The 24218-nt window shown below is 38.1% G+C and overlaps 1 protein-coding gene across 1 annotated transcript; it reads left to right on the top strand.

Moving 5' to 3' along the window:
- Positions 1-209: 209 nt before the first annotated feature.
- On the top strand, positions 210-23726 carry olfm3a (olfactomedin 3a). Its single transcript, XM_087788881.1, has 6 exons — positions 210-510; positions 17529-17672; positions 19221-19376; positions 20530-20749; positions 22000-22106; positions 22547-23726. Exons 1-6 carry the CDS (start codon positions 262-264, stop codon positions 23222-23224), a joined length of 1554 nt encoding a protein of 517 aa, XP_087645007.1. The 5' UTR covers positions 210-261; the 3' UTR covers positions 23225-23726.
- The last annotated feature ends 492 nt before the right edge of the window (positions 23727-24218 follow it).

Below are 24218 nucleotides of genomic sequence, written 5' to 3'. Positions count from 1 at the left end.
GTAATGGCAGTGTCTTCTGAATGAAGCCTCAGCGTCAAAGAAATGAATTTATGATTATTGTTTTATTCAGGTTCCCTCTTCAATATCCAATTGTCAATTTATTTCATTTTTTAATTGAGATTTAAATGGTCAGAAATGACGTCAGGAACCTCTCATCTTCAGTCTGCTGGAGCTGTAGTTGTTGAATATTCTTCTCTCCAAACTTTTTTTTTTCCTCCTCAGCTCTGCCTCCCGTCGGAACCGTGAGGGGCGGTGGGTGTGATGCCGGTGATCGTATTTCTTTCTCTCTTTTCTCTCGCTCTCTCTCTCTCTCTCTCTCTCTCTCTCTCTCTCTGTGCCTGCGTTTCTCCAGCCGTGGATGGTGGACGCCAGACCGGGTCAGCTTCATGTGAAAAAAGGACTTTACCGGTGAGAAAAGTGGGAACCCCGGAGCCCGTCAGCATGCGGGTCCTGTTGAGTCTCCTGTATCCCGTCATCTGTCTCATCCTTGTCGGATTCTATCCATCCATGGTGAGTTTATTTTTTTTAAACTAAACTATTTCATCGATACGTATTTGATTTTTATTTATTTCTATTGAAAAACAACTGCTACTATTTAAACTTTAAACGTGAGGTTGAGCCTGTGGATTCTCGACTCTTCCACACTCCAAATTCCGTTACAAAAGTCGTGTCATTTAATACGTATTTAAAATGTTGCACTACAGAGGATAAATAAGGACTTTGAGCAAATTTGAATCATTTTTAAATAATCGACTATACAATTCGGCTCCAGTTTAGAGCCTCATTCTGCAAAATTAAGGAGGGGGTGTAGGAGGGGGACCACAAATCTGCTTTAAATTGTATTCGAAATGACAGTTGATAAAGTCAGTGTATATTTATGCGTATTATTATCTCATTTTTATGTATTTCCAATGTGTTAAGAATACATCAATATGTTTTACGTAACATGGATCGACCCACGACCACCAGTCAGCTCAAGAAACAAGGTTGTATTTATTATAAATATATAATTCATATTTACAAACGACATCAAGGAAGCTATAAAAAAATTATATATTTATTTATAATTCGTAAAACAAATTGCTTTTTCTAATATGAGTGTGATCTTATTTGATAATGGTTTGATCTGAACTTTCATGCAATTAATGGATTAAGATTATTTAAAATGAGGCAACCCTAGACTGAAAAACTGTTGCGATTATGAATGGCCGAGCAATGGATCTGTCTTCTGGATGGCTGGTGCTGAAACTTGAACGTCTCTCCCCATAGAGAAGCAAACATGCACTGCTGAGGCTTACCTTGTTGAATTAAAAGAGTCGATGCGATCCAACAGGTTAATCCGAAGTATTATTCACAGGACTGCTTGTGTTCTGGAATGAAAGGCTGCATTGGCAAAGCTGCCCAAAGAGACAGATTAGCTGAAATAGTTTTCTTTTATCACTGTGCGATGGTTTGGTTTCAACAAAGATAGATCTTTCATGAACTTGCATGTTCTTTGCAGCAATATGTTTTGCATTATAGAGGCTATATTTTAACCTTTAGCTTAAGAATGGTTAAGAGTTGGCCTGATACGGACAATATTGAACATTTTACTGAGAAAGAGGGTGAGGTTGTGCTCTAAGAGGACACTGCAGATATTACTACTTTATTACAAGAGAACCTTGTGTGTATGTGTATGAGAGGATGGTCAGTTTGGTAGAGTTTTTTTTAGGTGTTCTCCCTGTTTAAAATGACAACTCTGACTTGTACTTAGATTAACTGTGGCTAATTCATCAAGACACGTATCCTTAGCGATAAAATTAAAAATACATTTTTAAAACCCTGTCACATAATAAAAACAGTTCATCAAGGTGTTCCTAAAATCTAGTTTAGTATTCAAAGTGATTATCCAGCCACGTCAGTTTTAAAATAAGCTATTTCTATTAGTGTCTCACCATGTTAACTGACCTTCCTTAAGTTATTATTAAAAACTCCAAATGATGGGTCATCTGTATTCTCTGCCCTGTAATTACCGACGTGATATTTCTGTGCTACCTCTGCTTATCTGCGATGATAGATCTCATTCAGGTCCTATCTTTCATCTGTTGTCGATTAGATCATGAATACCCGTCTGTCGGAGAGGAATATGGAGCAGGAGCTGCATGCAAATATCGCTTGCCTTCTTCCTCAGTGTATTCAGAAACCATCTCAGACTACAAACCCATCTCACCCGATAAATCTAAGGTAGAAATTACCAAGCTGTCACTCTCAGGCCGTCTGCACCTTGAACACGTGGCTTTGTTCATCGCAGCTCTCAAATTAAAATGTAAAGGAAAATCTGACTTTTTAACGGCACCTGTAACAAATTCGTCTTAACCGGGTTCAGCGAACCGGCGGTCCACAGGGACCTGTCACGAGTGTTTAAAGCCATGTTGGATTTGATAATGAGAGATATCAGTGCTGCAGAGAGCACAGAACAAACCCACTCTAGAATAGGAAAGATATTTTTACACAGTTTCCCTCTGGTCTGTGCCAGGCAGGAATTTACATATTTGCCTGCTCACATCATCGACACGTCAAGTGGTGTTTTCTAACGAAAAAAGATGAACCATTTAAACTATATTAAAAAAATGTTTTTTTAAAATGACATGTTGAAACTTTTCATTGACGTTCTGTGTCAATAAGATTTAAGAGCTAGACGGTTTGAGTTGACTGTTTGAATGAGTTTTGCCGATAGGCTAGATCAAGTGCTGATAACATGTATAGTTTATATAGCATGTTTTAGTTTATTTTCTGGATCAGGTGAAATGTATCACTTAAACGCAGAGATTTGTGTTGCTTTTCCAGCCTGGCTACTACTTTATGTCTTCACAGAAAAAAGCTTTTATAATGGACAGCTTGTAGTTCAGCTTACCTGACTTGAACTTTCTACAAAAAAGGACATTTTCTCTTACAATCTCATTTTAAGAGTTGGTTTTTCCTTTCACATTCTCCGGTGGACGAAGGTTTTCAGTGTATGAAATTTTCTTGAGGGCTGCAAATAGCTGATTTTGGAAAAAACCCTCCAATAGATGAAGCCTGAAGCTTGTCATAACTGAAAGATGAAGATCACAAACAACAGCAACTGAAATTGTGTTTTCTCAGCAGGGTGCCTGGCGTCTGCCAAGCAGGTAGGACTTAGATGTTCGATTTCTAGTTAATGTTTCTCGTCTCGATCCCTCCGAGATGGAAAGGAAGTTTTAAAAGCGTGTTTCTATTAATCAGAATAATTACAGTTGCGTTACTGAATCAACTTGACACTGTATTCGACGGTGCGGCGTGGGCACTGTGTTAGTCACTGGGTGTGTAGGTTGAATTGCACTTGTAATCACGCCCTCATGCACTTGAACACAACACTTGTCAAATGTCAAGCCTTAACTTGGTGATTTGACGGGACCACAGTGGCTGTTATAGGCAAACTTTGCGCAGCAACTTATCATGGAAATGACGTATTCCGGCGAAGATCTGGAGCCGCTCACACCCGCTGCCAGGCATCACTATTAATGTTGCTCGTCCAACTCATTGGACCTGTTTGTCACATTTATTAACGAGAACCGCTGTGGGTGTAAACATGCACACAAATATATGGATTTCCTCATTCATCAAAGCGTTTCTCAAAAAAGCGTTCTTAAGAAAAACCACACCCTCCAGCGGTCTGTCAAAGCCAACAGCAAATCTGTCAGCGTTTGCGACAGTCGAGGAGTTAGTGCTTAAAGCCCATTGACAGGGCGAGGAGGGGGTAACGGTGGAATAGCTTATGGCTGTGATAAAAAACAAAGTAAACTTCAACCTGATGATAACAAATGGTCCATCTTTGATGTTAGAATTCTCAGTCCTGCTGCACGCCAAAAGAAAAAATACTTGGATGAAACTAACAAGATGATTTAAATGAGTCCAACGGTCCAATCACAAGACTCACAACCAGAATCACTCAATCACTTCATTATTGTAAAATATATAAATTTTGTGCAATGCAGATTCATATATTTGGTATTTATTGTGTTAATATAAGTACGTTTGCAACTTTATTGACACTACATTGAAGAAACAGGTCCAGCATGTTAGAAGATGAACCAATTGGCCGCTTTCTTTGTCATAAGACCCGCCCATTGAGTCGGAACGCTGTCAATCAAAACAGCTTATTTTGCATTTCAAAGGCCAGACCATTAACAGCACAAGTTCATCTTAGCTTAAACTAACCTGTGTCCTTTCTGTGTGGAGTTGTTAAGTTCTCCGTGTCTTTGTGTTGGTTAAATGAAGGCACTCTGGTTTCCTCTCACACTGCAAATACGATTAGAGGTTGTTTGAGTTGATGGTTTTTAGTAATTTGTGCATGAATAGTTGCCCTGTGACCGACCTGTTCAGGGTGTCCCCTTCCCTTTCACCCAAAGTAGCTGGGATAGGATCACGCCCAAATAAGCCCTAAAAAAGGGAATAAAGGTAGAAATAGAATGAATGAATATTGACTGCAATAAATTGGTTTTGAACCTTTTTAGTTAGGTATTAATTTAGTTTGATTTTTATCACTAATGTCATTTTTATTTCCATAATCTTTTCAAAGTGTTCTTGTATTTACCTGTTTAATAGTTAATCTTACGAAGCAACTTTCATTTGTTATTGATTAAATTTAATCAAACTTTAAACTCTACAGTTTTATTCAATATGAGTTAACAGAGTTTTGACATTTTTCAAAGTTAGTTTTAAAACGTTTTTTTCAAAATAATAGTTTGCCAAATGTATAGCAGAGATGGTAGTCATTGATGGACATTGAAGTGTTTAGTAGAAAAGAAGAAGTATATATATTCTTTTGTAATCTTTTTAAGACCTGCCTGGAGGAAGTGCCGATTAGTGAAATATGTTTTTCCATTTCCAATCAAGTAACTCAACAGGCAGCCGTTTCATTTACTTCTTTAAAAAAAAAGGAAAGTATTTATCGCCTCTTTTTTCCTTCCAAAAATATGAACAAATTTAGCTTTTTCTGATTTGAAGCCATTAGTTAACAGTGAGATTATTCGATATTTGAAGAGGATACAAGGTAAACATAACCTTTAGTGAGAAGGGGATGGATAAAGTTCATGGTTATAGCTTTTATTTTCAATTCAATGTGGCCTTTTAGCAGGTTACAGTTACATCTGAGTTGTATTTGACATTGTTTCAAAGTGATGATGAGGATGTCCATAATGGCCTTCACTTGTGATCTGTATTGATTCTGGTATGTATTTTCTTGCCCTGCTTGTCTCTAAATACATCCTTTTGTTTCTCGGATAGTAGCAATTTCTGTGCTAGTTTAACTAAAGTTGTTTTCATCATGATGAACTCAGCAGTTCCAGGTGCACCAAACATTAGATAGCATTAATAAGCTCCTGTGTCTCGGATAATTATTGCTTGCAGATAATGACTGGAGTCACGACATGGCGCTGACACTTCCAGGGCCACAGTATTAACCAAGTTCCTCTGTTCCCTTAATAATTACTATAATTAGGCCCCGTAGCCTCATACCAGGAACCCATGTCGTTGTTTTTGAGCTGCTAGGCGGGCCTGCAATTTAAGATTTATTTATTTACTTAAGTTCCATGTGACATGTGTTTTTATGGATATGAAAAAATTTAATATAGAGTTTCCCCGAACATACACGAAATTGAATTAAGTAATTTGTCTAATTGCCGTATTTAATGAGCCATTTGTCTTTAACGTTTGCAAGGCGAAGGTGGAATGGAGTTGAAATTGGTTCAATGGGCTGTCATACATGACTTATAATTATCTGGCTTTGGGCCACTGCTGGTGAAGGACACACAAAAGTCGTATTTTCTATGACGATTATGTTGGGTATTTAAAACAAGTCGTGAGCGTTCAGTCGTAACCATCAGACTGCGACAGAATAAACACAAAAATGGTTTAAGAACTAAAATCTTGGAATAATATGATCAGGTGCAGAAACACATGTTTCAAAATTGATGGATGGAACAAATGTTTGTGATAAGAAAGATATTTAACACATCTGCTCAATATGGTCAAATTCCACTCATAGGAAAAAAGTATTAGTCAGAAGCTCTGATAGAAAGAGCAAAGTTTGTGTCAAAATAAAAGCAGATAATCCAATCCAAGTGTGGATGGGATCATGATTGAGGTCCAGGTTCAAGGTTACAGAGAGATGGTGTGTAGACTGAGTCAATGAGGTTGTGAACTCATGAGGGATGATCTGTAGTTTGATTGATCCCGGAACAATCCTCAGGTCCACGAAGCTTCGATTATCTATGATGCTGAAACCCCCTCCTGTATTGTTTAGAACACAAGAGGCAACACATGGAGGTAAATGATCAATAAGAGGGAGAGTCCGGAGGATGATGGTAGAGGTCCTTTTTACACGGGCTTGAGCACAGGTGGGGGGAGAGAGAACAGCCATTTTTCGAAATTGGGAATTGAACCGAGAAAACTACTGGAAAAAGTAATCTTTGGTTGAGGGTAGGATCACCCGAGGGAATATAAGTGATGCTTTATTTGAAGTAAGCATAAGTTAGGGTAGATAGGAGGCGGGACAAGTTAAGGTAAAACAAAATAACATTTGAAAAATAAAAATAAAAATGGACAAGGAAGAAGAAAACAATTCACCATAGTTTGCAAAGGCAGCTAAACGTGGTGGAAAATGTGCAGAGATGCAGATATTTGACACGTACATGAAGCATCGTGACCCGTTGTTTGCGTTGTTTCTTTGAAAATGTGCATGAATTTGTACCTCTCAGTTTTACATACACATATTATGATGAACAAACAAACATTTGATCTCCTCACCAATCCTGTATTCCAACTTAATTCAGTTGTTTTCATTTGGAATCTGGTATGTTACGCAAACCTTTTTTTTCAACTTTCATTTTAAAAAATACAACATAAACCATGTTATTCTGAATCCGCAGGATAAAGGAGAAACTGTTCTTTCTCTGTAATGCCATCCATACAACATTCGCTTTAGGTGTCCTTCGCTAAATGTGGCTCGAAGCCAGAAACATAAAAAAAGGATTTTTTTCAAAGCTAATAAGTCTTGTCTGACAGTGCAATTAACCAATTTTAACTTTAATTTCCCCTCCTTCACCCCCTAATAAGACAAATGAGTCAAACTTAGAATTTAACGAACCCAATAATTAAATGTGGGTTAAATGTAGTGTAGTTTAAATACATCTGCAACTTATATTTCCTTAAAAACTTAAAAAGAGTGAGTGTGATGATAAAAAAGGGTAAAAAGCAACGAAGCTCAAGAGCAATGTCAAATGAATAGTTGAACATGTTGTTACCACAGTCAGGTGAAAGTTGAAATATTCCACTGGTGACATTGCAGTTAAGAAGTCTGTTTTTGAGATGGTGCTGAACATACAAGTAAAACCATCCTACACACACATGACACAGTACTACACTTTACTCGCTTCTAAGTTGGCTCGTTCTAATTCATTCCAAAAACTCAGTTCAAGACTCTTAATGAGTTGTGCTGGTTGCAAACCAACAAATGAACCAACACCATTGAAAACACAAGGTAAACATTTGTGAATCTATGTGGGTCACCGCTCGATTTCCTTCTTTCCTTTTGGCTCTATGAAAGTATTTATAGTCCAAACGTTACAAAAACAAAAACAAAGACTCCATGGGGCACAGACTGTTGGGATTACTCTATTATCTGAGATTGCAATATCTGACGGGAAATCCAAGTTCAGCCACAGGAGAAAAGGTAAAAAAGAACATCAAAGCTTTTCCTTGAAATCCAATGAACACACTAAAGGTTTGTCATTATAAAGCAAGTTCCTGGTGTTTATGATTGTTTCACAGGATACATTTTATAATTAAAACCAAGTTCATGCAGGCTTAATATGCTACATATCTACTCAAAAGCCTTCTGCCTTCCAGGATACGTTCACCTCTCTGGTCGTAATTGGGCAGCGACATTCTAAAGGTGAAGAAAATAATCATGTGAAATGCAGTATTTCCTAATGTATGCCTATCGCCGCAGACTCACTGGCATTAATATGGCAGGACTGTCCTTTTGCAATAGTTGGAAAGACAATTTCTTGTGCCGTGGTAATGAGCACGCCGTGTGCATGTTGATGCCACGTTTTATTTGAGCCCAAATTATAGATGGATTGTTATCTTAACTAAATATAGAAACATAATAACCCCACCGAAAGAAAAGGCAATATGAATGCAAATTTAATGACACACAGTGACATCTAGTGGTGAGCTTGAAGTTTTTCCAATTAAAGTAATGACCTCCACTGACCTGCTGCTGAAAGTATATTTTAGAAAAGTTTGCTATTGATGTATTCAGACTGCGGCGGTTATTCCAGCTCAAGGTCAGCAGTGACGCTATACTCAGTCCAACCTCTAAGCTAGTCTAATAAAATGTGCATTTTCTCTATTTAATATAAGACGAATACAAAACCAAGAATTAATTGATTTAAAAAAAAGAAAGTTGCATTTGTTTTGGTAAAAATACAACAGCAAAACAATCATTTTTTCAAATACTTTTTTATAAATTGCAATGGGATGGAACTTATTTTTAAATAGTAGCATTTTTGCTCTTAATTCGTCATCTTTTATCTATTACAGAAAAATTTAAGAACGCTTGCACTCACCAACATGTATCTCCTCCAAGTCGCCTGCTTACCTTCTTATCTGTGTCTGTCTGTGTTTAATGTACTTTTAATTCAGCACCATGAGCATGTCTTGTTCTATATTCACAACCACATCCATCAGTTCTCCTTCATCTCAGTACATCTGAGTTTAAGTAAGACCTGCTAGATACCCTACAGACTTGATTCATTTAACGTGCCGAGGCCTGGTATCTTTATTCCGCTGGCCTCACACGTGATGTAACTATCTGAAACATGATTGGATTAATGTCAGTGACATCACCTGATACATGATTGGATAAAAATATTTTTTATGCCATTACCGGTCAGTTGGGAGGTTGAACGAGAAGCTTCTTATATAAGTGTCGGATACATGTCCGTCTCATAACACACACCTGCCTTTCTGTACGACCCAGGACATTTTCTTCTGGACTGACACATCAAACCTTTTCTCACATCTGCTCTGACTGTCGCCGACATTCTTCTGCTGTCCACCGGGCCACCTGTAATAACCTTTTAATGGGTGTTTCATTATTGTCCCCTACACTGCTCAAAAGTGACATGCTGCTCAGTCACTAGAGCTGAGAGAAGAAGCTGCTGCTCGTTCAAAGCCCGTGGAGGGCAAACTGTGCCAACCTCCTGCAGAATTATCAATTCAATCCTCTTTAAAGCCGGGTCAGAGCAGTCAGGAAGGTGGCACGCCTCTAGGAAATTAATCTCCCTCCAAGCCTTTCCTCACTGAGAGAAAAGATGTCTTTTTTTTTCCCAGTGGTCTCCCGTGTGCGTCCTTGCTGTCAGACCCCCTTTACCCCTCCAGGGAGCCATCAATGCACTATTGTAGCCAGGAACGCTGTAACTGTTGTCTTCAGTGGAGACCTCCATTTGTCATCTCGGCGTAAATCGTTGGGCACACAGGCAGGTTCATCTTGGTCCACCATTACAACTCAAATGTTAGACTCATTGAGGCAGAATGATCATCAGTTACAGCACTGGCATTAATCCTCACTCGCCTCACAAAGTGGTTGGCTTTTTACGCACAGTTTGATCGATGACCGAAGGGATTTTGGATCTATCTGAAGCCTGATCTTTAACATCCACGTATTATGCATCATAACCTTGCAATTAAAGCCCCCTTGAAGCTAAATTCAATATTAAAGTCTGTGATTGCTTTTATGTGAGTATATATATATATATATATATATAATAAAAAAAAAATTCTCACTGCCTTTCGGTCGTGCTGACTTGTGCATGTTTGTTTCGTCCCTAAAGAGTAAGACGTCTATCGAAAGACTGTTGCCCTAGTGGTATCAAATAAAATAAAAATCTGACATTAGATTTAGCAGTGACATTAATCAAGGAGATGATATAAAATGTTGTTTAAGCCTTTGGTTTCCATTGAACCTAAATAATTCCCAATGCTGACCAACTTGTAACACAACCCTGTTGCCAAATTGTGTGAAGTTTGTGTGTACTTCCAATGTGTGCATATGGGCCTATGATAATATGTATTGTGTCAATAAAAAAATAAAAAGCACCACTGCATTTAGAGCTGGGTATTTAACTTAACAAGTGACAAAGGCAGTGAACATCAGATTCATTTGTCATATGTTAGTGTTTTTTTCTTCTGTAAGAAAACAGCTAGTAGTTTAAATATACCTGAAAAAACATTTGTACGAAGTGTAATATCATTTTCTTTTTGTTAGAATTGATAAAATTGTTTTTTTTTAATAAAAGTATCATTCACAAACTAGTATCTAATTGAAGGTATCGGAATCAGTATCGAAAATGTTTGATTGACATCCATCCCTGGCCGCATTATCAAAGATATTAACACATTCTGAAGATTAAAAAAAACAGCTTCAATGAAACAGTTTAAGCAAAATGACACTGCTCTCTACTGACTAGTGTGTTCAAGTCTACATTACGGAAACATCTACACACAGCAGTGCGAGAGAGAGCTGGAGTTCGTCGCTGCCTGTAAGCTGCTGTGGAACATTTGGATCAGCAAGCAGATCAATGTCTTTCTTTTGGCTTGTTTGCTACACAAACATCAGAGCGGAATTATAAGACCGGAAAACTTTATTCAGCTCTATTGCTCTTTAAAACCCAATGTGTTACGACCAATTAATAAACACACCAATTTAATACAAAATTAAACCCAACACTTTACAATTGTTGCAATGAAGTTATCTAGAAAACCCCCAAGAAAAAATAAAACAAAAATCAGTTTGACCGTATAAATAAAACATTAGCTCTACACCAAAGATAGAAAAACAATGAGAATAATGTTGTAAGACCTCTGCCAAGCAGCTGCAAAATGAATTAGATACATGTTTAGCATGGATGTTCATATTCAAAATCACTGTCTGAACACACAGTGAATGGGGAATAACGTGAAGTGTTGCAGTTCTCAAATCCTTCAAAAGATTTGTGGATCCCCATTGTAATCCAGAACAGGAATTGGGATGAGATGTATGGTTTTTCCTTTTAACCAATCCTGCCACTTTAACACATGGTTCGTATCCCTGAGCGTTACACATTTGAAAGGATCACAATTGAGCAAACACTGTTGAAAGTTTTATGAATGCTTAGCTACACAACTTTTCTATCAAAATGTTCACAGAAACGAAATGATGATGGTCCAAGAGAGGGGAGGCAGTGAGTGGGCTTCCTGGCAGATTTTTTTTGGCAAAGCTGACTGCTGGCCTCATAAGTATTCGCTACGCTGAAAAAAAGACATTGTTTTTGGTGAAGAGACACGTCAACTGTAATTGTGTTAGGGAAGAAATCTGGATTTATTCCAACATTTGGTAATGGCTGTCAGCGTGCAGAGGCGTCGAATAGTGTGTTGCTGGTGTTAAACCAATCACTCCTTTGAACACAGTTCTACTTTAACATAAGCCAATAAAGCAAAATAATCATATTGCACTGTAAAAACCAAAACACAAACTATTATGAACTGAGTATTATTAATAATTATCAAGGAACTCGTAAGACTGATGAAATATCTGGAGTATGCCACAGGTTGCTTGGGGAAAATTTAATTTTGCAACAGTCTCTACAAAAATCTGTTTCATTTTTAATAGCTCCAGCTTCTGCTACACCAAATAAATCTTTACAGACCTGTGCCGCAAGGACACCGGGGGTCTTTTTAGGACAATTTCTAGCACTTTGATAACACACAGTGTCGAATTGTATCAGTTGCATCAAGAAACATTTGACAGCTAATCTTTATTTTCTGTATTTATTGACTGTAAAATCAATTATTTCAAAGATAACTTAAATTTAAAGATCATATTATTGATTCAGATTCACTCATTCTTTACTTTCCTGAGTTCTGTTGCAGCACCCAAGCAATCATGAGTGAATGTGAGACCAGTAACAGGAATGACTTTGTCACCATTTCTTCAAGAGGGCTGGAGATTTGTTTACGGTGCAGGAAGTTGTAAGAAGTTTAGCTCTGGCTCTTGGCAGCTTCATGGCAATTCAGTTACAGCTAAACAGAATCATTCCTTTTCTATTGCCCAGCGATAAAAGGTGCAGCACAATATCCTTTAATATAATAACATCTCCACCAAACACAGCTGACAGCGTAAGATCACAGTCGACATTTGATAAAAGAAGGAAAAGGAAAAGTCAGCGCGAGGTCCCAAACATGAACCTTTCCCGAATTTGAAGCATACAACTATCATTGATGCCAACAGTTTATCAATTTATGAAACCAATTCTGTACATCATTGATTACAGTTAAGTTCCTATTTTGTTCTATGGGGAATCTCAGCACACAAAGTTTTAGCTCCGCTCACAATGGGATGTATAGGGACTGGACCTCTGGAGGTTTAGACATCTTGTAAAGATGGTTGCAAGTCATGGTTCTAAAAAGAGGCTCATGGGTCACGCATTTACCTCAATAAAGGACACAGTGTAGCCATCCGAAGTGCTAACAATATGTATTCGTCTTTCACCGATAATTGACCACTTCTGAACAAAAGTTACTACCCTGAAAATGCATTACATTGGACAACATTTTCTTATCACCTCTGATCAGATGTACTTCCTGTCCTTCTGCTTTGGGCATGACTGACTTAAAAAAAAAAAAAAAATAGAAGCCAAAGAAACAACCTCTGACTCTTTTCTCCATCACATCTTTTGATTAATTAATTATCCAGGTGTCAATATGTCCGTGGAGGAAAAGATACCCTTCTTGCTGAAATCCACAGTTAGCCCCAATTAGCCTCAGCTGAACTCTTGACATGCAAAGAGATCAAAGTCGACGAATCCGTGCATGAACCGACTCCTCCCAGAGACTGTGACTCGAACGAAGGATTACGGCAAAGCTGGGTCAAGTCTGGTTTACTTTAAACATGGTCTGAGTCGATCTGAGATGAATGATGATGAGGTTTGTGTTTCGAGCAGAATATTGCTTCTGTTAAAAATGATTTAACTTGTTTCAGTTTGTTTCTCGGTCTAGTGCTGGATGTCTGATTTATTTTTTATTTTGTTGTGGCCCAATGACAGTCACAGATCGTAAAAGACCTTGATGATGGATGAGCAGTTACAGAGCTAAATCACACTTTAATCGAGTCGCCTCTTAAATTTCCAGACATAATGAGGATGAGAAGAGATCATTTATTATCATTCAGCTGGATAAGAAATAATTGATTGATGTGAAATAATGGAGTTTTAGGGGGAAAAAAGGTCTCCAATCCCGGCAGCTGGGAATTGTTATGCTGGTCTTCTATGAATAATTGTTATTTGACCTCAGAAGATGGTGATTAATCTGACAGCTTTGTCGGAACAATATGCATATTAGTAATCATGAATACAGAACTTCCATCATATCATCTTCTTGGTTGTCACATGCATTTGCAGTTATGACTGGATTGTAACTGCAAAGAGTTTGGTGATACTTTACTCTATCACAACAATTATATTTACAAAAAAAAACATTGGCGGTTTGATCATTTTACTAGCATCTGTCCGTTCTGTTGCTTCCTGGTCTGACAATGATTCCTGATCAGTAGTTCTCGGTCCATGTGACAAGTACAAAAGAAAGATTTTCATCACTGTCACCGTCTTGACATGGACTACGATTCAGCAAATCAGCGACGATTGCAGTATTGCAGTATTCAGGACTGATTGTGTTACTGTGAAAATCAAGTTCACTGGTTCAAATTTCTATAGTTAAAAATTGATATATATACTGTAGATACTGATCCAAAAAAGTTGGACCAGGAATTGACAGTACGGACAGAATGGTTAAGTCAGTAGGGAGTATGTTGCTGGATGCTTTGGACTCATGCAGAGAATCAGAATAAGAAACCTTTGTTGCCAGTGTGGTTAAAAATAAATGGGATTTTTATGCGTTGACTCTACAGAAGGCACAATTTACACAGAAGGTTGGGGTTGGTGATGAAAGAAGAAGAAGTAGATGATAGTGAAGAAGAAGAGTAAGAAAAAGAAAATGATGAAGAAGAAAAAGCAGATTAAGATAATGATGAAGGTCATGAAGAAGATAATGATGATGATGATGAAGATGAAGAAGATGATAATGAAGAAGAAGGTGATGATGATAATTATGATAATGATGATAACGATGATGATGAAGATGAGGATAAAGAAGAAGATGAAGATAATGATGATGATGTAGAAGAAGACGAAGAAGAAGATGAAGGTGAAGAATAAGTAGATAATGATGAAGAAGTAAAAGATGAAGTTAAAGATGACGATGATGAAGATAAAGAAGAACATAATGATGATGAAGAAGAAGATAATGATGAAGAAGAAGAAGATAATGATGATAAAGAAGAAGATAATGATGAAGAATAAGAAGATAATGATGATAAACAAGAAGATAATGATGAAGAAGATAATGATGATAAAGAACAAGTAGAAGAAGAAGTTCATGTTTGTTAAAAAAGACTAATCCATTCTTAAATGTGCCCTAATTTAACTTTGTATCAATTGAGTCATGAATAATTGTGAGGATGTTGTTCTCCTCCACTAATGTTCACGGTTGCTTTCTTCTTTGAGGTACTAGCAGCATTTGTGAGTCAAGGTAAAAAGGACTCAATTGCTTGGGAGAGGAGGTGCACGCTCAGAAACCTGCAGTGTGTTTTCTTTGTGTGTGATGTCGGTGCAGTGAGTGGAACTCTGCCGTGAAGCTGGGGACAGCTTTGAGCTGCTGGATGCCGTTTTGTGAGGAAGATTAATGACAAGGCTTTGGCGTGGCGCTCTGTAAAACCACTGTAGCCTTGGAGCCCACTCTCTCTACTTTGCAGTGAGTGATGAGAAATAGTGGAACCACAGTCTTGTTTTTTTTCTCTCGAGTTCCAGGAGTGAAACGCAGAGGTGCTCAATAACAGCACAACATGGATTATTTGAAACAAAATGTAAGATCAGATTGATTCGTAAATAGGATTCAACAGTACAGATTCGATGTTAGCCATTAAGGTGTGCGAGTTCAAATCTTCAAAAAGTACACAATAGGATGAGAGCCTGAATCATCATAAAGATTCATAGCAAGCACAGGAGAGAATAACTTAATCAACGTTTAAGAGATTAAGAGATTTGGGGTTCTCGTCTGGTTGAAGAGACAAGTTTTATAATTGAAAGCGAATCCTTTTAAATGGTAGCGAGTGGTTTAACAATAAGATGGATTGGCTCTATTAATGTCACAAAGTAGGAATTCACTAGGTGACTCGATAAAATACAAGGGCTGTAACAGGTGTGTTAGATAAAGTCGGAACATGGTCATCAAGAGCAGTGGTCAGAGATTTAAAAGAGGTGATGAGGAGAGTGCAGACAGGGTGGAACCTACCAGGGCCGGGTCTAGACAGGCATGTATGAGGGGGCAGCCACAAATCTTGAGGGGGCATTGTGCTGTTACTTACTTACTTACATGTAAGTTTGAGGGGGCACAACATTTATTTGAGGGGGCCAGGCCCCCTCTTGCCATTGCCTAGACCCGGCCCTGGAACCTACTGACAGGCGGGATCTGTTAGAAAAGAGTTGCATCTATGGTTAAGAGATGTTTTAAAAGATATTGGGGGAGACTTTCCATAGATTGTTTGAGACAGTGGCTCTTAAAAGTTTGCATACAAAGTAAGGAAGTTAAATCAAAGAGGAAGATGAAAAATAAGGTACTTGGAATTGATGAAGAAGGACATGAATTGGATGATCGAGAAGATATTTATTGGGTATTTTTATATTTTTTAAGCGCTTTGTGACCCTGGTCTAGAAAAGCGCTCTATAAATACTAATTACTTACTTACTTACTTAATTTGGAGAAGGCTGACTTGCTATATGTAAGTAAGTAAGTAAGTAAGTAAGTAAGTAATGGTTATTTCTAGAGTGCCTTTCTAGACCAGGGACCTAGACCACAGTGTTAAGTGTATGCGGTGAAGTGTTCTTCTCATTAAGGTGTCATACTGTTACATAGACAGGTATTTTCACAATCGATACAAAGAGTTGTATACAAATCCCATAACAAGTACGAAGATGTACCGAAAAATTTAAATAGGCCTAATGAAGATCCATCAATTAAAATCTATTTTAGATAAGATTAGATTTAGATAGACTTTATTAATCCCTCTGGAGATCCCCTTCGAGAAATTGGGTTCACAGTAGATGCTAGTTACATTAAAAAAAGAAAAAAACAAAGTGCAATAAAAATAACAAAGGTCAAAGAGATAAAATAGCATAGATCAAAGGAAATAACACAAAGAAAAAGGATACAAGCTTAACATAGAATAAAATCCTCCTTTCACTCTGCTTCTGCCCCCAAACTCAGAATTCTAGAGCCTAATGAAGGCACTTTACAAATAACCTTTACCTACTTACTTACTAATAGCACAAGGAATGAATGAGTCCCTGAGTCTATTAGTGTTGCATCTGGGGAGGAGCATTTGTGCTCTATCTGCTTCGCTGTACACTGATGACAGTGTTCAGAGGATGAGGTCATCATCCATGAAGGACAGAAGATCATCGTATTTGCACCCAGATTCTTCTTCTGATCAGAAGAGCACATTAACTAATGTCGAATCGTTTGTTAACCATAATAAGATATTTATGCAGACTACGCACTTTCGTATGTGATGGTGGAATATGATTTGCTAATGGATGCTGAGGCCACGTTAGTAAGATAAGGTTTGAGGGTTGCCAGCCTTTGTTTTTTTTTTCTAAAACTTAATTAGAAGCTTATTAGGAAACTCTACTATCGTCATTATAAGATCCTGATTTAAGCATTTTCTTTTGCTTCTGACACTGTGACATTCCCAAATCTTGACAGACTAAGAAAACAAAAATTCAAAGGACATCATTATCAAGTCAAAACAGGCTTCTATATATTCAGACTATATTATATTATTCTGTATATAAATGTATTAATGTTTGCTTGCTGCAAGATACGTTCAACACAGTGTCAAATTTAGTCTGACGGTTTGAATTTAAAACACAGTCCAATTCGGCCGAAGAGCAACAAATCACAGTTTGGTTTAGTGTCGACTTGAGAAATACAGAATGCATTAATAATGAAAGTCATGTACACATCCAGTCAAAATGAAAAACTTTTACGGCATTAAAAACATATTTACAGCCCGGTTCAATAGATGCCTCACATTTCCGTTTAATAATATTCATTCGATTTCCTGAATTTGCATTTAAGGGTTGTCGACTTGATTGACAAGCAGTTTGGCTTAAATTGGCTGCAAAATGATGGTTCAGTAAAATAATGACAATCGTTGTGAGTCACCATATCAACATGAATTCAAGTGTGGTACAAAGGTTTAATGCAAATATTGTTTGGAAATAATTCTTTGTTCAAGAACCAATACTTCCTTAGCATTGTAAAGCTTGGTTTTACACAAAACACAAACAATATTTTCATTTGACTTCCAGACAATCGGTCCAAAGGAGGGCTGGCAGGTTTACAGCTCGGCCCAGGACGCTGATGGTCGCTGCATCTGCACGGTCGTGGCACCTGAACAGAGCCTGTGCTCCAGGGATGCCAAGAGCAGACAGCTACGCCAGCTCCTGGAGAAGGTAAAGTTATTCACTCAACCTCGAGGCACACATCGAATGTTCCACAACATATTCATTAGGGATACTGTTTTTCACATGGAGCTATTACTGCAGTGATAGAAGGATTATCGTGAACTCCTAATCACTGGTTTGATAGTCACAGCCATGTTTGTTCCTCTGCATCAATTGCAAGTTTGTATTCATGCACTGAGGCCTCACCAGGGAGCTAACATCAAACAACCCTTCTGACAGGGTGGAAAGATGAAGAATCATGGGTAAGAGGGTGAGCTAATGATTTTCCTAATTTTAAGAATACAACAACAGGACTGGTAGCTTTTCTTTAAAGAGCAGTTCTTGACCAGCTGGAAGATAAAATAAAATCTAGAATTCAAATGTCAATTGGGAGCCTAAAGATTTTTATTTTCACTTTATATATATATATATATATATATATAAATATACATAAATAATGTGTTATTAACTGATGTATGTACAACATTTGTGCCACTGTGTTGAATCTATTACACTCTAATATGGATTATTATTTAAGAGAAAGTCATCTATTTTGTAACTTCCACTGGATGCCAGATAGACCAACTGCTGTTAAATATTATTAAAAAAAAGTGGAGTACGTACGTGGATGAGTACAGATGAGGTGAATAACACTATTACAGACTCATGTGGGCTTAAATCAATTGTTAAATACTTTTCTGAGGCCCCCCTTGGCACATTAAATCGACTTTGGGGACCCCTACCATCTTTAGATAGTCATTAGTGTTTTCATATATTTATGTAATGGTGTTTTGGAAGTTGCTGTTTTTTCATTTATCAACACATTTGTTTGACATGCAGCTCAAGATAAATCAACAAAAAAAAACTGAAATGTTTTGGGCAAAATTCCTGCAGACACACATATTTTGTATTTACTTTATTTTTATATTTTTATATTTTTGCGCTTTATTTTAGCCAAAATTATCCCCAAATTTCATGTCTTATCATTTTCAGATTGGTAGCCTAATTATTCCCAGTGAATACTACAGTTAAACATGTTAATTTCACTGTCAAGCTTTTCAAAAGGTTTACAAGGTTAATCACACACAACACATTTGTTAAAAAACTTTAGAATAGTTTGAGTTTTGATAAAGATATAAAAATGTATAGAATGCTCTTTGTTTTCTTGTGCATCTGAACAACAACACCTATTTCTGCTAATATTGTGATTGTCTTAAAACTTGAATTATCGAACATTTATTTCTATATCAAAAGTGTTACCACTACCTTTTGACCAGAGTTAACATCGGGAGCCCCCAACTTTGTTACACCACATCAACATAAACAAAATATGGCAAGATATAGACAAAATATAATAGTACATCTCATCAAAATGCTGAATCACGCAAGTCCGTGGCAGGACACACAGAGAAAAACAACCGTTTAAAAACTTAAATCTAATGATCTGTCCCATGTTTTATGAAATATATTTTAAAATGTAGTTCAAATCTGAGTTTGGTCAACAGTCAAACATTAAAATGCTGGCAAAACCCTGTGCAACTGTGATTTTTATTCCAGGTGCAAAACATGTCTCAGTCCATAGAGGTGCTGAACCTGCGGACTCAGAGGGATTTCCAATACGTCATGAAGATGGAGAACCAGATGAAGAGCCTGAGGACGAAATTTCGACAAGTTGAGGACGACAGAAAATCCATCATGGCCAGAAACTTTCAGGTGGAGACTCCTGCTTCCATTAGTTCAAGTTCACTTAAATCCAATGAGCAATCAATTATTTTCCCACCATGTCCTGTTAATTGATTCTGCTGGTTTGGTTTGGTGAATCATTTTAACCCTTATTATAAGTTCATCACATCGTCTGTCTGTCTTTGAGTAATTAGGAAACGCAAATATTGCTGCTCTGCAAACACATTTACTTTTTGTTATTTAAAAATGTAGAAACGTGGCTGATAGTGTGCGTGGGTATCATTGTGAAGCTGCAGGGTTTTATTATTCAACCCTTGCATCCAAGCACATTCAGAATCCACACATCCTGCACCACTGTTATACACATTTTTGAGTGTGTCAGTCTGAGAGTCGGTCTCAGTGTGCTTCAGCCTCAACAGCTGCTGTGGGAGCTGAAAAATCTTTGGTGTGGCAAATTACTAAGAACTTAATGGAGCTGAAAAATAACTGTATGTAGCGACCACGTAGCGTAGCCATGAGCGTCACACACAGGATTCAGGTAAACAGCAATTTAATTTACGCGACAACGGGCGTCATGGGCGGCAATCCATGTTGCATGAAACCCAGCTGGTGAAGATTCTGCTTGTACAGTCGAGGGAAAGGCGTGGCTGCGAGATAATAGAACACCAGCGCATTCGCTGACCACCTGCTTCATAAAGTAATTGTTTTTGCAAATAGTTTATCGTGCCCCAGGCAGCGCTCGCAGGAGAACATCTAATGGGACTTTTCCTAAAGAATATAAAGCCCAGCATTTTATTAAAACCCATAATTCGTATGCCACTGGGGAAATCCTTAACTGGATCCATACCAATTGTGTAATTGTGAAAATGCTTTTAAAGGAAAAAGATTTCCTTTTAGATTGTCCCAGGAGTGGACTGTGGGTTTGGCCGATGAACCTCGCTGTAAACACGGAAACAGAAATAGCAGAAAGAGCAACTGCTTCTTTAGATCTATCAAAAAAGTAGTCATAATGTAATTCTGAAGTTTAGAAATTGTAGTTAATTGAACCAGATTTTTGTGTAAAGTGGCTTCACTCGAGGTAATCATCTCATTAAAAACCCTGACACGTCTGGGACTGCCACTGAAAAGGCGTGTCCATGTTTCTTTGTTTTTCATTTTGTATCTGTCACACTCGTGTCTGCAGGAGATTAAGGACAAAATGGACGATCTGAAGCCCTTAATCCCCGTGCTGGAGCAGTACAAGATGGATGCCGCGCTCATTTCCCACTTCAAAGAAGAAATCAGGAACCTGTCTGCAGTGTTGACCAACATCCAGGAGGAACTTGGAGCGTACGACTACGATGAGCTGTACCAGCGAGTCCTGCGGCTGGACAACAGGCTGCGCAGCTGTATGGGCAAACTGAGTGAGTCCTGTGTCCATCACGATAATTACAATCCTTTCTGTGGTCAACATTGCACACATTGAGCTGTGGAGTTGCAGTAGTAGTCGTGGGAAAACTGTTGTGGATATGGTGGGCAAACAGTATTTTTGGTGATGCTTGAGTCATTATCTTTAGAATTACACATATTTAAAGCCAATAATACTTTGTTAAAGTCACTAGTTCTGTTGAAGTTATAGTTCATACAAAATTTAAATTTCACTAATTTTCGACTCACCATTATGACTAAGGGTTGGGATTCTTTTCAGAGTTTACAGCATCTGGACGTATTTTAATCATAATGGGGATATTTTGCACCCCTTGTGCCCCCTTTTCCTTAACCTGATCAAGTTACTCAACCCCCTTAACCAGTGATTCCCAACCTGTGGGCCGCGGAAGGTATTGCAAGTGGGCCGCAAAATCATTTCCAAAATTCTATCCTTTTTTGTGGGAGGGTGGATGTAATTATATGTGAATAAAATTGTAATGTTTTAAATGTTAATGTTAAATGTTAATATCCTTTTAAACTAAAAGTTTAAAAGGATATTAAACATTTTCAAATATTCTTTTCATTACATTGTTTTTCCTTCGACTATTAAACATGTGACAAGGAAATGAGAACGCATTATATTGCCTTCGTATTTATGGGGTCGGAGGAGGGCCGCAAAGGTTTTTGAGACTTAAAAGTGGGCGTTAAGTTGAAAAAGGGTTGGGGACCACTGCCCTAAACATTATTTTGTTGAGAGTTTTGAGAGTAGATAAGAAACGTCTCATTCAAAACACACCTCACCGTCACCTCTTCTCTTCTAAACTTGAGCCACATTAAGATCTCCTGATAGACACACACTCACGAGCCAAATTGGATGGTTTTGTTTATTAACATGCATGCTGAGGCCGCAAACCCACCACAAGAAAAAGTTTGTTGTTGCATCCCGCCCACTACCATCGATCAATCAGCCAAAGTAATTCACTTTCCTCGTCAGAGGCGCTGCGGCTCGAGTGACTTATGAGTGATGAACCATTTCACAATAAGGTCACACAAACTTGACTTTATTGTTTGGAGTTTTCCATCAGTTCTGGGTAACAGTCAGGATGGATCTGCTCCTTTCTTGGTACCAGCATCATCTCTTGTGAGACAGGCATTGAATTGGCAAGAGAAATGTAGCAAGAGATAAAAATAAATCAAAGTTTAATCACTGTGTTGTTGTTTTGTTTTTTACTTCTTTTTTTTACAGCATGTGGGAAATTAATGAAAATCACAGGACCTGTAACGATAAAGACATCCGGAACCAGGTTCGGGGCATGGATGACCGATCCACTGGCTTCAACCAGGAACAACAGGGTGAGTAATAAGTGTTTAACTAACACTGGTTAATGGAATTGAAAACCACAAAAAAAAATTGTACATAAAGATATGTTTAAAAAAGTACAATTGCGCCCTTCACTTTGTTACCATTTCTTTCACCTTTTAAAGTACTATTATGGGCTTTAAATGGCTGTCATAATAATTTATAGAAAAAAAAACAGGTTTTTCTTCCAGCTGTTGGTTCTTATTTCTACCGTTTACTAGAGATGGCTGAGCTTCATGAAGTATTTTCATTTATTAAAGTTCAATAGGTGATACTCTCTGTTAGAAAATCTCTTGAAAGTACTTTATTATGGAACAGAGATTGACATCTTTCGAACTCTTCACAAAGCCACCATCATTCCATCAATACCTTCCATGTCAACTGATGCCATCACTGTAGCAACGGTTCAGATTCAGCTCTCTTTCTGCCTCAGGTTTGGTACATGGACAGTTACACCAACAGCAAGATCGTGCGCGAATTCAAGACCGTAGATGACTTCGTAGCCGGGGTGGTTTCCCGAACCTACAGTCTCCCTTTCAAATGGGAGGGAACCAATCACATGGTGTATAACGGCTCCCTGTACTACAACAAGTACCAGAGCAACATCATCGTCAAGTACAGCTTCGATTCCGGAAGTGTTCTCGCGCAGCGCGCCTTGGAGTTCGCCGGCTTCCACAACATGTATCCGTACACGTGGGGCGGGTACTCAGATATCGACGTCATGGCTGATGAGCTGGGGATGTGGGTGGTGTATGCCACCAATCAAAATGCTGGAAATGTCGTGATTTCCCAGATCGACCCCGACACCCTGCACGTGCTGAAGACATGGAACACGGAATATTCCAAACGTAACGCCGGGGAGACCTTCATGATCTGCGGGACACTTTACATCACCAACTCTCACCTCTCTGGAGCCAAAGTCTACTATTCATATTCAACCAAAACGTCCACCTATGAGTATGTAGACATTCCCTTCCACAATCAGTACTTTCATATCTCCATGCTTGACTACAATGCCAGGGAGAGGGCGCTCTATGCCTGGAATAATGGACACCAGGTGATATTTAATGTCACACTGTTTCATGTCATCAAAACTGATGATGATTCCTAAACATCGTGTTGCTTTTCGAATCTTTACAGGATAAACTTTGTTATTCCTGGACCTGATTATTTATTTGCTTAAGTACAGATAATTTTGCCGCTTTTATGAAAACTCTGGACCAGTAGCTGGACTGAGCATGGACTCTAAAAAGGAAGTCTTTGGTCACAGATTCTTTCGGTAGACAGGTTTGCCTGTTGTGACAGCTGGACCAGCCTGTGGATTGCTTCTGCATGGATGTTCTGTTGTCCGCAGTGACCGTCTAACCTTCTGTATTTTTCTGTATAGATTCATGTTTGCATCAATCTCAACTTAAGGGGGAAAAAAAGGAAATGTAATGTTTTTTTGCTGCCATCTGCACCATGTCACGCTTGTGTAATGGAATTTTTAATGATTGTTTGTGAAAAACATTCTGTTCCCAAAACAAAAACAAATTTGTATTTTTTATATATTAAAAATGACCATTCAGGAAATACTGTGCATTTTCATGTCAAATTAAATATTGTACATTTCATTTACTCTCTTAATTTTTTTAGTGATTTCCCATCCTGTGAAACCATGGGAAGTCTAGTCACACTCATGTCTTATACCACATCAATGGCCTCCCTGGTCTCTCCACATTAGCTGTCCCTACTAAGATTCTCATTTATGATGTTGTCTCTCCTAGTCCCTCCTAAAGGAAACCTGAGCAACTTCTCTCTGCTGCTTTATCTCTGCCAGTCTCTAAACCGTACTTCGTCTTCACTCATTTATTTCCAGCCTTCACTTTACTACACCTCCCTTGACTTCTGTCCATATCTGATTTTGATCCTTCACCAAACAAGGATACTTCATACAACCGTTGATGTCATGGGATGCGCCAGGCATTACAAAGAGACCCAGGATTTGGTGCAAACCTCTGTGGCAGTTTCTGGGTATTCTCTTGGCATTTTGTTTTTCTTCTTCTACCTGAGTTTGAAGCTGCTTCATGAAAATGAACAAATTTTAATGACAAATAATAGTAATA

This window comes from Callionymus lyra, chromosome 4 (assembly GCF_982586985.1).
Source record: "Callionymus lyra chromosome 4, fCalLyr1.hap1.1, whole genome shotgun sequence".
NCBI lineage: Eukaryota > Metazoa > Chordata > Actinopteri > Syngnathiformes > Callionymidae > Callionymus > Callionymus lyra.
This window is presented reverse-complemented; position numbering and strand designations above follow the sequence as displayed.